The sequence below is a fragment of the Syngnathoides biaculeatus genome, chromosome 7 (assembly GCF_019802595.1).
Source record: "Syngnathoides biaculeatus isolate LvHL_M chromosome 7, ASM1980259v1, whole genome shotgun sequence".
NCBI classification, from domain to species: Eukaryota; Metazoa; Chordata; class Actinopteri; order Syngnathiformes; family Syngnathidae; genus Syngnathoides; species Syngnathoides biaculeatus.
The window spans coordinates 14,303,757-14,319,981 of record NC_084646.1 but is presented as its reverse complement, the minus strand read 5'-3'; the positions used below and the strand labels follow the sequence as shown (position 1 = coordinate 14,319,981).

The 16,225-nt window shown below is 44.2% G+C and overlaps 1 protein-coding gene across 13 annotated transcripts in view; it reads right to left on the bottom strand.

Annotated features, from left to right (window-relative positions):
• Positions 1-16,225, bottom strand: part of tle2a (TLE family member 2, transcriptional corepressor a) — a 68,671-nt gene that overhangs the window by 8,483 nt on the left and 43,963 nt on the right. For 6 of the 13 annotated variants that reach the window (XM_061825250.1, XM_061825243.1, XM_061825248.1 and 3 more), the window contains 7 exons: positions 14,187-14,250; positions 9,250-9,294; positions 5,806-5,868; positions 3,442-3,546; positions 2,930-3,134; positions 1,705-1,721; positions 347-442 (listed from right to left, as the gene is read on the bottom strand). In XM_061825250.1, the coding sequence (XP_061681234.1) occupies positions 347-442; positions 1,705-1,721; positions 2,930-3,134; positions 3,442-3,546; positions 5,806-5,868; positions 9,250-9,294; positions 14,187-14,189 (534 nt within the window). In that variant the 5' untranslated portion in view covers positions 14,190-14,250. The remainder of the gene's footprint in view (positions 1-346; positions 443-1,704; positions 1,722-2,929; positions 3,135-3,441; positions 3,547-5,805; positions 5,869-9,249; positions 9,295-14,186; positions 14,251-16,225) is intronic. The other 7 variants (XM_061825244.1, XM_061825251.1, XM_061825245.1 and 4 more) reach the window with 5 other exon arrangements.

Sequence of the window (16,225 nt, the reverse complement as noted above, 5' to 3'; positions counted from 1 at the left end):
GTAACTAAAGCAGCGGTGGTGGACGCTGTCATTATAAAAAAACATCGATGGATCAATCAACCAAGACTGCCTCGCGATCGACGCATTGCTCTATACCATAACAATGAAAAGCTTAAGCATGTCAAATAGGACGGCATACGCTAGAATCAGCTGCATTTTTGTCCCGTTTGTGGTATTCTTCAGGTAAGAGAGCTTGAGTGGCACCAGGCCTTAAAATGAACAAGAAATTGAAGGAACAAGAGTGGCTGCATGTAGAAAAAAAATCATATTCAGCTTGATTCCATTAAAATATGTCCCACCACTAAAAGCAAATTTGAACTCGAAGTGTGTAAAAGGGCCAGCTCACATAGTCCGTCATGAACTCCTTCTCGTCAGCTTTCCTCTTCTTGCTGTTGCTGAGGTAGTCTGCAGGGCGACCTTTGTCCCCATTGGACAGAGAGCTCTGCGGGAGAGACGGAGGGGCGGAAGGAAAGAAAGGGAAGCGACGGAGAAAGGAAGTAAGGAGGCGACGAGGTGAGAGTGGACGTGATGAATTATCTAAAAGGCTTCAGACACACACAAGCGCACCAAAATAACCCCACAAACATATCACATGGCATCAAAATATCATTTTTTTGCTCTTCTGAGCTGAGCAAACGTTGTTTAAATGCTTCAAATAACTCAACTTTGGCCAACAGTGCATTTCAAAGGGGACACATTACGGGAAATTGACTTTAAATGGGCCGTATACAAATAGTTGGCTCACTGGAGTGTCTGTCCGGCCATCAAGAGTGAAATGAAACATAAAAGTCAATCTTTTGTCGGAAAAACGTCGGGGCTGATTGACGTGGTAATCGTCGCTGGACTGAGTCCCTTGAGCAAGAGCCAGCTGTTAACTGGCTGTCTGACCCACGATCGTGGAACAACAACAACATCCCTCACAGACGCCACAGCGTTGCTATCATGGCAAAGCTCAAAGGTAGGCAGAGCTGCATTGAGTGAGATTAGTGTTGTGACTGCGCAACACATACACACACTGTTTTGCGTAAGTGGTGTCTCCATGAGTTAAAAAAAAAAAAAAAAATATATATATATATAGAGAGAGATTTTCTCTATTTTTATCCCCCTGCTGCCTTGGGTTGTCATGGTAACAAAAGCTGGACTCACCATTGGTTTGGCAAGATATGGGGTGGGGTGTGTTGTCACTCACTTGAATGCGGATCTGCTGCTCAAGGTGGGTTACCTTAAGCAAGGCAAAAAAAAAAAAAACTGGTCTAAAGTACCCCATTATCCTTAATACTTGGGGTATTTGAACGCTGCGGACATCTGGGAACTGTTTTAAATGGAAAATAAAATGTTTGGGCATTTGAATAATCTAAACGTCCTACATTTCTTCAGTAATTAAAGTAAGATGTGCAAAAAGTTATGAAAACGTCTGCAAGGAGGACGATAATGTCCTTTTTATTGATTTGATCCAAATTCCATCTGTTTTCCAAGCGGCTTATCAGCAACAGGGTCGCGGAAGTGTTGGAGCCTAACTCCGGGGGAAAAGCGAACTACACCCAGAACTGGTCCTCGGTCACGTATCGACACCATCACTGAGGTGGGAATCGATCCCACGCTGCCCACACCAAAATCAGTCATGTGTACCACTACACCATCAGTGACTCTGAGATGTACTTCATTGTATAGCTACAGTATATTTGCTCAATTCCTTGTACTCACCGGTCCTGCTTCCCGGTCTGTGTCCAGGTTGAGGTGGTGATGGTTCATGTCACAACACCCAGAAAAAAAAAATGGACAAAAAGAAAAACATTTTTTCATTAGACGATAATCCTCGACACAGTCAGCGGCGTAACTTTCAAGTCTTCACTCATTATTGCAGCAATCATACACGAGACGTTTGATCCAGCTGATTTCGGCTTCATCACTGAGATCGTCGGCAAATCGTGAAACTTTGCCTCCATGTAATCATACACACAATCACAACATTCAAATTCTTTGCAATTTCGTATCAACGCTCTACATACTGGACGTGGTTTCAATTTAGAAGCTGGATCAGGGCGAGTTAGTTTTTTAACATAAACTTGAAAATGGACCAAAATGGCCTCTTAAAACAAAAGAGCTGACCTCTTATTTCAAGATATTTTTTTTTTCATATAGTTTTTGTGAGTCTACCAATTTGTATGTTTGTAACGCATAAGCTGGCCCAAATGATTAAATGACTACCGTTTTTTCCCCACACTATAAGGCGCACCGCATTATAAGCCACACCTTCAATGAATGGCCTATTTCAAAACGTTTTTCATATACAATATAAGGCGCACCGCATTATAAGGTGCATAGAATAGACGCTACAGTAAAGGATGGGGTTACATTATGCATCCATTAGATGGAGCTGCACTAAAGGCTCAATAATGATCCATCCATACATAAGGCGCACCGGATTATAAGGCGCACCATTGGCTTTTGAGAAAATGAAAGGCTTTTAGGTGCGCCTCATAGCGCAGAAAATACGGCAATTCAAATATCACTTCAAAATCTCAGCCCTGCGATATTGCAGCTTCTCCTATTTTTCCGCTACTGCTACCAAGACAAAGCTATGAATTTCACAAAAACTTCACATGGAAGGCCTATTGATATGATTACAAAGCGGTCAAATTTTTATTGTGGAAGTATTATACTGCCCCCTGGTGGCCAAGGGTACACACATAAAAAGGATCAGCACAATGTCTACTGAATTAAAGCAAAAAAAATGTGTTACGACTATATTATCCCTCATTTTATCTGAAAAAAAAAACCCAAAAACATTTGTTTGTTGTTTTTTGGGCCTGGAATAGATTAGTGACATTTCTGTCCATTTAATTGAGAAACAATTTGAAGTAATTTTCATTACAAACATGGCCACGTAACTTTTCATTCATTCACGTTAAATGCTGCGCTCGGTTACCTCGGTGATGCTCGGCGGCGGCGGCAGCGGCCTCCAGGTGAGCTCTCTCGTCTTTGGCGGCCAGCTGGGCCCCCAGGGCCCCAGACAGGGCCAGCAGCCCGGAGCCCCCGCCCAACGCCAGGCCCGGGTGAGGCAGCCCTGACGGGTGCGGCCCCACCGGCAGACCCTGTGCGTGCTGCGAGAGGTGTTGCGCTTGAAGCTGCTGCTACGGGGGGAGCCACAAGAGGGGAAAGACATGGGTGACTTATTGGCGCTGAGAGAGAGAGGGGGGGGGGGGGGGGGCGCAGAGCAGGAAAGCAGGAAGTGCAGCGGGAGAAATGCACAGGTCAGGGCAGTGGGCCTAACAGGAATCATATTTGCATCATAAATGCGTATGGGACATTTTAAAGTGCAACCATACCAAATTAAGAGAGCCAATCGGTGTGGAATGGGCCTAAAAGGGTGCCTCGTTAATATATCTTTTACGTCAAGAAAAAAGGAGGGAAAAATAAAAAGGAGGATAAGGTACACACACTATGAGGCAGAGGGGGGAGCCCACGTACCCCTATGGAAGCATTTAACTCCCCCATGGTCACCTGTTTGGCGCGCTCCATAGCTTGGACCACCTGTTGCTGGTGCTGCGGGGAAGAAAAAAGCCAGAGGTCACTCGGAGGACACGTCGTGCTCGCTTTCAGGAATATTAATTGCGTGCAAAGTGGGATTGATTAGCATGCTAAGCTATTCAGCATGTACGAATGAATGTGACCGCTTGGCCATCAGCAAAAATGAAATGCCCTTCAGAGGACTCAGCGTGCCGTAGGTGCGCTTGCGTTCTTGTCTCTAAATCTTTGTGAGGTACAAATCTTGACATTGCCGCCTACATTTGTCTTTTCTTGGAAAAAAACAGGCTTAAATGAGCTCTTTTTGCCCTGGACTGTTTTGTCTCTATCTGTGTGTGGCGCAGCCCTTGGCATTTACACCTTTATTGTGAAGAGATTTGTCTTTGCCTGTGCATTCCGCCCTGCTAAAATGTTTGTGTGAGCTTCTTTCGCCCTACTGGTCAGGTCAAATAGTGGAGCGCAGAGTCCAAAGCAAACATGGTGAAGCAGCATTTAGCTATTATGCTGGACACAAATAGAAGAAGTTGGGAACAGAGGTGAGGTCAGCCCCAAGTGGGAATATTTTTAAATCCAGGTTGAAAACTCTTCCTTTTTCTCATAGAATATATCCACTTTTTGATCATATTACTCGTTACATATTACGCGGATTTAATTGTCTTTTTTAAAATATTTGGTCATTTTTATTGTTTTATACCGTTTTAAATGTTTTATCTCTTTGTTTTCAAATGCCTTTAAAGGGCCACTATCATGAAATGCATGATTTCTAGTATGTTATTAATGAAAAAAAAACCGACATGGACACATGCGTTTTTTTCCCACCACAAAACAAGATTTTAACATTTATGACTTTTTGTAACTCCCGCCATGAAAATCCTCTCGAGGGATTTGTTTTCGAGAAGAAGCAGGAAGTGACGTACATGGCAGGACCGCCCTCAAGTGGACTCGTTTTTTTCCATTAGTTTTACCTCCCGGTGGTAGCTCGTCGTTCCTTCGTGTTAGCCAAAATGCCGGGCCGGCTCGGTGCATTGCTGGACATTGCTCGAACACTCGGGAGGATGGATTTACCCTTCATAAGTTTGCAAGAGACCCGGTTCGTCGTGAAAAATGGATTGCACGGGTGCAGAGGACGAGAGCTTCGTGGGTTCCAAATGACAGCTAGGTGTGTATACAGCTACTAAAAAAAAAATAATATTTTGGGTCAGACCACGTAATCAGTCTCTCATAATTTAACAAAAGATCCGCGTACATATGATAGGGGTGCTAAATGAGTTGATGTGCGCATTGGATGGCTTCCGCGTCGTGTTCGCCCGCGAAGGCTGCCGCGTTGGGTTCGCGAACGGGGGCGGCTATGAACAACAGATGCCGGCAATGGCACACTCAGCTGCGTGCTACAACAACGCCCTGTCGGCCGGGGAGGCTCGTCGTGGCGCCGGGTTGCGATGGTTCATCTCCACCGTGGAAGTGGATCAGACGGGGAGGCGGTTTGGCTGTGATTCACATATCATCTGAATATGCCTCAAAACAGTAGGGTAATATAATCTTCGAAAAGAGCTTCCGTGTCAGAAGGGGCGTATTCGTCTCCCATAGTAGGTGGCACAATGGCGAATGTCTGGGGTGACGTCACGGACAGACAATGCAGCCAGTATGGCGACTACTTGGATGTCGAATGACACTTCCGCAACTTTGCGCATGGATGACACGCTTTCCGCTCATATTTATTTTTTCGTGTCGACATTGACGTGAATAATGTTATATGTATTTTTCATTTCACTATGTATTTTAGAATGTTTATAGGGGTGACACTTGACCTTTAATCATGTAAAGCACATTGTGTATGAAATGCACTATACAAATAAATTTGCTTGCTTTGCTACTGGACTGTGGGTGCGTACGTTCTTTCCTCTACCTTTGAGAGGCACAGTTCTTGACATCTGCACTTGTCTTTGGATGGACGCTTTGACAGGGAAAAAAAATGATTGGATGAGCTCTTTGCGTCCTATTTTACCACGTGTGTGCTTAGTTGTTAATCTTTGCGTGGCACAGCCTTTGCCATTTATACTGTACATTCATTGTGTGGAAATTTATCTTTACATGGACATTTTTGGCTGGAAAAATGGTACAGGACACAGACTTTTCACCCCGTCAGACAATGTGTGTGTTTCTGGCTACACATATTTGTGTGGGCATCTATCTGTGTGTGGACATTTTGGTTAAAAAAAAACAAAAAACGGTGAGCTTCAATTAAACTGTGTGTGTGTGTGTGTGTGTGTATCCCACCTCCTGAGACAGGAATGGGATGAGTTGAGCACAGATCACGTTCAGCCGCTTGGCAATCTCGGTCTGAAAGCGGGGAGGAGGAAGAAAAATATGTGATGAAAAAAAAAGACTTTTTACACACAGATACATGCAAAAAGACACACCCACACAGACACTGTCGCTATGACCTGCTTCTCTCGCGGACCCCTGTGGTAAATATTTCAACCGCTTGCATCTGGCCCATGCAAATGGAACCTTTGCCAGAGAGTCGGACTAAAATATTCATGGTGAGCATCTGCTGTGGCCGCAGCCAGCCCACACACACACAAAATCACTAACTTACACACATACACACAATCAGAGCGTGGGCGTGTGCGTTGCCGTGAGAAAGATTCTCAATATTTTTGCGCGCGCGCGCTCCTCAGACGTCGGCGTGTGTGTTCACATTCTGCCGGCTCGAGTGTGCGTTTTTCACGCTACGGGTCAAAGACTCTTACTGAGGGTGTGTGACTGTGCATGCGCGTCTAACTGCTCTACTACACAGCCGGCTTCCTCCCCCCATCCCGTTCTCCATTTCGTTAGGTGTATGTTTACGCAAGAATATAAGTGTAATCAGAGATACAAGTTTATAGCAATATAGCTGCATATATACATTACACACAGGCTATGACGGTGCCACAACTGGTTTGAGCGTTAGTCTCACAATTCTGAGGACCGCAGTTCAAATCCCCGACCCCGCCTATGTGAAGTTTGCATGTTCTCCCGGTGCCTGCGTGGCTTTCCTCCGGGCACTCCGGTTTCCTCCCACATCCCATAAACATGCACCAATTGAAGACTCTAAATTGCCTCTAGATGTGATTGTGACTGCAGTTTGACTCTATGTGCCCTGCGATTGGCTGGGAACCAGTTCACCGTGTACCCCGCCTACTCCTCCATGACGGCTGGGATAGGCTCCAGCACTCTCATGACCCTTGTGAGGATAAGCGGCTCAGAAAAATGGATGGATGCTATATATACACATACACACACACACACACACACACACTGGATGATAGTGTTTCTATTGGTTGTTTTGCAGTCTTGATGACGAGGAGAATTTCAACAGCAATATTGATATTTCATGAGATATCACCATAGAACAATATTTCGGTACTTATAAAAATAAGTGCTGGTTTCCTGTTGAAATGCAATTTTACGTCATCAAAATAATGTTAACTCATAAAATGGACAAAATTTGACAATGAAAATACGAAACTTGACTCAAAAGAGCATATAATGGAGGGGGGGGGGAATCGACATTTTGCAAGAGATGTTATTTTCCTACAGAAATGCACATCGGAAGGAAGGCTGCCATTTCCCAGTAGCGGTTCTTTTGACTCTAAAAACACGGTTGCTGTGGAAACAAGCAAACAACATTCTCTTTAATCTCCTTTTGGTTAAAAATAGTCCTGCGAAAAAACGCGCCCTCTGTCTATTCCAAGTCTGCCTCCTTCCATTCCTCCCTTGCTGATATTATTGATTAGTGTTACGGGCTTCGGCATGCACACGCAAGAGCATACGCAAAACACACAAACACACACAAACACACTTAGCATCAAGGCCGTTAGGGCCGGTAATGATATGCATGCAGAGATCATGACAACATCATTATGGCTGCAGGCTGTTTGTCTAGTTGACAGCCAGCCTGTGCTGAGGTGTGTGCGTTACTGAGTGTGTGTAAATGTGTGTCTGTGTCCACACACACACACCACACACACACACACTGGATGATAGTGTTTCTATTGGTTGTTTTGCAGTCTTGATGACGAGGAGAATTTCAACAGCAATATTGATATTTCATGAGATATCACCATAGAACAATATTTCGGTACTTATAAAAATAAGTGCTGGTTTCCTGTTGAAATGCAATTTTACGTCATCAAAATAATGTTAACTCATAAAATGGACAAAATTTGACAATGAAAATACGAAACTTGACTCAAAAGAGCATATAATGGAGGGGGGGGGGGAATCGACATTTTGCAAGAGATGTTATTTTCCTACAGAAATGCACATCGGAAGGAAGGCTGCCATTTCCCAGTAGCGGTTCTTTTGACTCTAAAAACACGGTTGCTGTGGAAACAAGCAAACAACATTCTCTTTAATCTCCTTTTGGTTAAAAATAGTCCTGCGAAAAAACGCGCCCTCTGTTTATTCCAAGTCTGCCTCCTTCCATTCCTCCCTTGCTGATATTATTGATTAGTGTTACGGGCTTCGGCATGCACACGCAAGAGCATACGCAAAACACACAAACACACACAAACACACTTAGCATCAAGGCCGTTAGGGCCGGTAATGATATGCATGCAGAGATCATGACAACATCATTATGGCTGCAGGCTGTTTGTCTAGTTGACAGCCAGCCTGTGCTGAGGTGTGTGCGTTACTGAGTGTGTGTAAATGTGTGTCTGTGTCCACACACACACACACACACACACACACACACACATTTATACACGCACACACAACCCCATTCCCTCCTAAGTGATTTATTGACGCCGGACTGAACTTCCACCCCCTCCTCTTTTTCCTCCCTCTCTCCGTCATTCCTCTCACTTGCCCACATACCCTCCCCCGCCCCCGTCCTCCTCCCAATCCATCAGCCCCACCGTCCCTCGGCCCCGCCTGCCCAGGGGAGACACAATGATTTCTTGTTAGAGAACTCCAACTACTAAATGACATCTTCAGGAGGGAGGAGAGTGGGAGGAAAAGGAGAAGAGCAACTGAGAGAAAGGGGATAAAGAGAGGGGAGGACAGAATGGGGGAGGAAGAGGTGGGGAGGTGATGAAATGGGAGAGGAGGGGATTGGGTGGCGAGGAAGTGCGACAATGAGGCGAGGATGTGGGAGGAAAGTGGGGGAGGGAAAAAAAAAAAAAAAAAAATCGACATCGCGGTGGAGAGTGCGGGTTGGGGGGGTGGGGGCTCTGTGACATGTCAAAAGTGAAACAATTGAGATGGCGAAATGAACAGAGAGAGAGCAGGAGAAAGAGAGAAAGGGGAGACAGCAGGAAGGCAGTGACCTGATTTAAAGTGAAATCTAGCATGGACTTTATATGTCTGAGAGGAAGAGGGAAGAACCCCACACACCCCCATTAAAAAAAATACAGAATGCAGAAGAAATTGAAAATTAATAGTGGAGTGGGGGAGAAAAATCAGAAAAAAAAAAGAAAAAAGATTCATGACAGACAGGACCGATAATGGTAAGAGAGATCTTCCTCATGTACGTAGTGGAAGAATGAACTCGGCGTGGAGATCCTATTAAACGCCTCCGTTGATATATTTGAAGGAGGGCTGACATTACACTCAGAGAGAAGGAAAGCCAGGAAGGGGGGTTGGTGGTGGGGGGGGGGGATAAAGGAGAGGGCGTGAAATTCCAAGACAAAGATAAACTGGAAGGACGACAAACAAACGTCACGGCTTGCTCACCTGTTTGTGCATTTCGATGTTAAGGCCGTAGGACATCTCGTAATACTGCAACACACACACACAAAATACATATTGTTACATTAATGCTGCTATTATCTTTGAATGGGACCACTGTTGCTTTATTTATGGGCCACCCAGACTATTAAATGTTTCATCAAAACACACTTGTACACGCTATATGTACGATATGGTCTAAACTTTGGGGGCCGCTTGGAACTCTTTTTTTTTTTTTAATGTCTAGACTATTTTCTTCACTGGAAAAAAATGATTTTCATTAAAAAGTAGGAACATTTGTTAGGTGAAATTCTGAAACTTTTGAATGACCGTGTTTCTTTTTCCTTGATGTGTTGTTTCTGATGGTATTTATGTTTAAAACGGATATAAAAAGACAACACATGTGTTCAAATGACAGGTTTTTGTCCTGTAAGAAGATCAATTATTTCAAACAATAACCTGTATAGGTCAATTGATTTCATAATCTTCTGAAGAGCGGGACTTAAAATAACACAATGTGTGCACACCATCTTATAAAATGGCGTCAGCAGACATATCCTTCTGTTTAAAGTTCCTGATGAACCCCAAATCAATTTCAGATCAGTTAAGGCTTTTTCTGACCTTTTTTCCCCACCAAAATTGTTCATAATTCGTTCCACCGAGACTAAGGTCCCAGATCCATCCATTTTCTTCGCCGCTTATCCTCACAAGGGTCGCGGGGAATGCTGGAGCCTATCCCAGCTGTCAACGGGCAGTAGGTGGGCTACACCCTGAATAGGTGGAGACAGACAACAATCGCACTAACAATCACACCTATGGGCAATTTTAGAGTGTCCAATTAATGTTGCATGTTTTTGGGATGTGGGAGGAAACCGGAGTGCCTGGAGAAAACACACACAGGCACAGGGAGAACATGCAAACTCCACACAGGCGGGGCTGGGATCGAACCCAAGCCCTCATAACTGTGAGGCCAACGCTTTACCAGCTGACCCACCGTGCCGCAGGTCCCAGATTGGTGGTGCATGGCTAACTAATGGTTTGACTACAGCGTACGGATTGCCCAAAAAAAAAAAAAGATAGAAAAATGTCACTTTTCCCCCACAATATTTGCTTTTTTTTTTTTTTTATGAAGATGAAAGCAGTCTGTGATATTAACCTTGGACACTGAAAGTCATCAGCGCTCGGAAAACTCGGGTGAAGGGCGCTTGGGAGGCCTCCAAGTGAGTAGCGGCGAGAAAGGAATATTGTCAGACTGCTGGAATAATCACGTCTAATTTGAGCTATTTGAACTTTTTGACTCCAAAGAGGAGCTGGGAGGGGAGAGCCAATGAGAAATGACAGGCAGGTGGCACTCTCTCTCTCTCTTTCTTTCTTTCTCTCTCTCGACAGAAAAAAAGAAAGTGTTTTAAAGTCGGATGCCTCGCAAAGTGACAGCCTGACATTTGCTTTTCAGAGAGGAGATTGGCAAGTTGGAGCGCCAGAACATTCTGGCTGTATGAGAGGAGAGGAGATGGGCATGGGGTTGTCTCTCTGCAGACATCTTTCTTGGCACGCTGTGTGTGTGTGTGTGTGTGTGTGTGTGTGCGTGCGTGTGCGCGCATGCAGGTGTCTATGCGTCTGTATTGCTGTTTGTCTGTGCTTCCATAAAAGATGCCTTTCCTGGCAGCTGGCAGCTCCACTTGACAGTTGGTGTGCCAAGTTGTGCCGGTTGCTTAGCAACACCCAAACTCCCCCCAATCAGCCACTAGGAGAGGAGACCTCGCCTACCCCACCAACACCCCCCTCCTCCCCTTTTCTTAGCGAGAGCCAGAACTTCAACCCCCAACCCCTCCAACACACACACACACACAATTCCCAGCTCAGTGCCAGGAATGCCTCATAGCATTTTTTTGGCAGGGCCCGAGCGGGTTCTTGGCAGACGGCGCTGGTTCAGCTGTGGTGGCGAGGGGTTCAGATGGCAGGCAGAATTCCCGCTGACTGAACGGACCCAAATATTCACAGAACGTTGCCCTAATGGTACGGTCGCAGCGCAGCCAAGTGCAGACACGCATTAACCTCAAAACTGCGCGCGCCTCATTAGTTTCAACATTTCCATACTTTTGTAGTTCTTTGACCATTCGCGGCTGTGATCTCACTTATCAGACCCAGAAACGGGCCCAGCACTCCATTTCGCCTCAGTTGCTTCCCGGTGCGATTCATCTGCAATCAATTTCGCATCTCGAATCGAACAATTAATATTAAGTCAATCCTTAGTGTGAACGTTGACAGATTCTGTTGCTGAGCCCAAGTGACCGAACAAAAGAATAAACTGAGGAAATACATTACTCGTGAATCATTATGAAAATTAGTGTCTCCCAAGCTTTACTGAGCACATATTTTACATTTGAACGATCTCATGGCACACCCTCAATTTAACTGCAAATGGATTTGCTCAGTGTGCAAGTTGGTCATATTTATTTGGACGTAAAGCTATTTTGCTGTTGTAACGCCAACAGGTGGATACACATTAATTATACCTTCTGCTATTGAATTTAACTGATATATAATGTACATGTAACCGACAGACAGTGAAGAAAACAAGTATTTGAACACCCTGCTATATTTCAAGTTCTCCCACTTAGAAATCATGGAGGGGTCTGAAATTTTCATTGTAGGTGCATGTCCACTGTGAGAAAAATAATCTAAAAAGAAAAATCCAGAAATCACAATGTATGATTTTTTTTACTGATTTATTTGTGTGACTCAGCCTTTCGGATATATATATATATTTAGTGAAGAAAATATGTATTTGACCACCCTGCTATATTGCAAGTTCAAATTATGGAGGGGTCTGAAATTTTCATCGTAGGTGCATGTCCACTGTGAGAGAGATAATCTAAAAAGAAAAGTCCAGAAATCACAATCAATGTATGATTTTTTTTTTTAACGATTTGTCTGATATAGCTGCAAATAAGTATTTGAATACCTGCGAAAACCAATGTTAATATTTGGTACAATAGCTTTTGTTTGCAATTACAGAGGTCAAACGTTTCCAGTAGTTGTTCACCAGTTTTGCACACACTGCAGGAGGGATTTTGGCCCACTCCTCCACACAGATCTTCTCTAGATCACACAGGTTTCTGGGCTGTCGCTGAGAAACACAGAGTTTCAGCTCCCTCCAAAGATTTCGTATTGGTTTAGGTCTGGAGACTGGCTAGGCCACCCCAGAACCTTGATATGCTTCTTACAGAGCCACTCCTTTGTTTTCCTGGCTGTGTGCTTCGGTTCATTGTCATGTTGAAAGACCCAGCCACGACCTATCTTCAATGCTCTGACTGAGGGAAAGAGGTTGTTCCCCAAAATCTCACAATACATGGCCGCGGTCATCCTCTCCTTAATACAGTGCAGTCGTCCTGTCCCATGTGCAGAAAAAAACTCCCCAAAGCTTGATGCTATCACCCCCGTGCTTCACAGTAGGGATGGTGTTCATGGGATGGAACTCATCATTCGTCTTCCTCTAAACATGGTTAGTGGAATTACAACCAAAAAGTTCCATTTTGGTCTCATCTGACTGCAAAACTTTCTCCCATGACTCCTTTGTATCATCCAAATGGTCATTGGCAAACTTAAGACGGGCCTTGACATGTGCTGGTTTAAGCAGGGGAACCTTCCGTGCCATCCATGATTTCAAACCATGACGTCTTGGAGTATGACCAACAGTCATCTTGGAAACGGTGGTCACAGCTGTTTTCAGATCATTGACCAAGTCCTGTCGTGTAGTCGTGGGCTGATTCTTCACCTTTCTAAGGATCATTGAGACCCCACGAGGTGATATCTTGCAAGGATCTCCGCTCAGATGTTTTTAGCTTCTTCCACTTTCTAATGATTGCTCCAACAGTGGACCTTTTTTTCCACCAAGCTGCTTGACAATTTCTTCGTAACCCTTTCCAGCCGTGTGGAGTTGTACAATTTTGTCTCTGGTGTCTTTGGACAGCTCTTTGGTCTTGGCCATGTTACAAGTTTGAGTCTTACTGATTGGATGGGGTGGACAGGTGTCTCTATGCAGCTAACGACCTGACACAGGTGGAGGTGGACTTTTAAAGGCGGACTAACAGGTCTTTGAGGGTCAGAATTCTAGCTGATAGACAGGTGTTCAAATACTTATTTGCAGCTGTAACGCACAAATAAATCGTTTCAAAAAATCATACATTGTGAATTCTGGATTTTTCTTTTTAGATTATCTCTCTCACAGCGGACATGCACCTACGCTGACAATTTTAGACCCCTCCATGATTTCTAAGTGGGAGAACTTGCAATATAGCAGAGTGTTCAAATACTTATTTTCTTCACTGTAGATAAAGATGTTTGTTTTGTCAAAAGTAAATCATCATTTTCAGACCAGTTAAGTGAAACCGACACACTGCTTGGGAATCATTGATGTAAAAATAGCATCAAGTGGAGAGTAGCATTTTGCTGACATCACCACAATAATCAAGATTGGTCCGTTTCTAAGTGTTGTGGTCTGACCATGGAGCACAATTTCACAAGCCCGTTGAAAACAAATAAGTAGGTATTTAACTGGATTGGAATGCTTTGGCACATCGTTTATAATGAGTTTAACTGAAAGACAAATTGCTGTCTTTTGAAAAACTACCCACTCAACGAAAAAAATTCGAGTTGAACACAAAGCAAAATCTGGAGGAGTGCATTTGATGAAGCTCAGTAAACGCACATGCGCCTTTAAAAAGGTTCGAAACATCGGCAGCATAGATGCACTTTGTTTAGCCCAGAAGTCCACGATGATGATGTTCACTCATTCACTGTAAGTGCTGTTTACTCCGTGATGGAACGTGCGTGCATGTGTGTGCGTGTGTGTGTGTTCGTGTGTGTGTGGCCTTGCGAGTGGTTTCTGGTGGGTGTTTAGCATCTGTTAGAAGAAAAGGACTCAAGACGACTTGGCTCACCATCACGTAGTGTCTCTGGATCTCTGTCTTCTCGGTGGCCAATTTCTCACATTCCAGCTTCAAACTACAACGAGAGGGAACGAAGAGGGTGAGAGGGGGTAGCAGCTGCCAATGTCCACAGTTTGGGTTTTACTCCAAGTCATATACTATATTCAAATGCATATCTCAGTCGGCAACAAAAGTTGCTCTCACCCATAATCGTGTCGCACAAACACCGATGGGATAGATTGGGGGGTTTAGGACGAGGTCAAAATAAGTTGCTGCACCGAGATCATCTCTCGTGATTGGTCCGCTTTAGTCACATGCTGTGATGACATACCGTTCCTCCCTGCTCCACATACGCCGCCACCTCATTGATCTATTTTGCAGCATACTGTATTTTCTGCACTATAAGGTGCACCTAAAAGCCTTTAATTTTCCTCAAAAGCCGTCGGTGCGCCTTATACGTGGATCAATATTGAGTCTTTAGAGCAGCTCCATTTAATGGGACGCATAACATAACCCCAACCTCTACTGTAGTGTCTATTCTGTGCACCTTATAATGCGGTGTGCCCTATATATGAAAAGAGTTTTAAAATAGGCCATTCATTGAATGTGCGCCTTATAATGCGTAAAATACGGTAATTAAACATATTCTGTCATTTACGCCCAATTGTTCAAGCAGACACTATTCCTCGGTCATCATTACTGTTGCTTTGTTCATTTTTAGGGAAAGGAAAGTAAAGTAAAAACGGCTACAGGAAATGAGCAAAATGGGCTGAGGAAACTCCACGCTGTGCCATCCTAGCCAATACCAGCCAAAGTGACATCTCTGACTTGGAGAAGACGTACGGCATATTTTCAGAACTGCACGCGTGGGTTACGCGGCAGTACAAAAGCAAACTACGCGCGGGAGAGACAGCGATGACGTCGCCTCATATGAGAGTATGAAGAGCCCTTTAGTGACTTGTTTTCAAATGTTTGTTGTTGACTTAAATTTAGTACATTGAAACAACGGTAATATCAATGCCGCTAATATGTATGGTAGGGTGATATGGTACTGCTTCAGCTATTTTGAAGGGATAAACTTGAGCTGCACACAACAACGTATTTCGTGGTAAAGCACTAAAGAAAAAACGAGAGAATGCATATCAAATTAAAACAATGGATTTGTTGAAGAACAGACTGATGAAAGCCAAAGGCCTAGTGTTAGGAATGTGCTAATATTTATGCAGTACAAATTGCAGGATAACTGGCCATGAGAAGAAATGACTTGAACCTGAAATCTGGCAGGACTATTAAACTGCTCAATCCATCCATCCATCCATCCATTTTTTAGCCACTTATCCTCACAATGGTTGCGGGAATGGTGGAGCCTATCCCAGCTATCAACGTGCAGGAGGCAGGGTACACCCTGAACTGGTTGCCAGCCAATCGCAGGGCACATCGAGACAAACAGTCGCACTCACAATCACACCTAGGGGCAATTTAGAGTGTCCAATTAATGTTCCATGTTTTTGGAATGTGGGAGAAAACCGGAGTGCCCACCCGGAGTAAACCCACGCAGGCACGGGGAGGACATGCAAACTCCACACAGGGGGGCCGGGATTGAACCTGGGTTCTCAGAACTGTGAGGCCAACGCTTTACCAGCTGATCCACCGTGCCAACCTAAATTTCTCAATACTACAGTATAATACAGGTAAAAGTCTCAAATGATCATCTGTGCTTTCCTAAGATGTTTTTTTTTTTTACCGATTATAAACTGTCCCAAAAACAAATGGGGACCTTTTATCTTCATTTGATGATTTTCAATGTTGTTTAGCTCTGAAACTTTTAAAAATGCACAAACACTGGGCCACCAATATCCGTTTACAATCAAAGAAATACCTACCACAGAGTAACAACGCTTTAACGTAGGCAGTTATCACGCTCTGCTTGGCCCAAGGCTGCCGTCCAACCTTTCCCCAAAGAACAAAGTCTTTATTCAAACCCTTTTTTTGCTGTAAGCCCATTTACTATCATAGTACATACAGTATTTTCCTTCCCATGTGTAACCTTT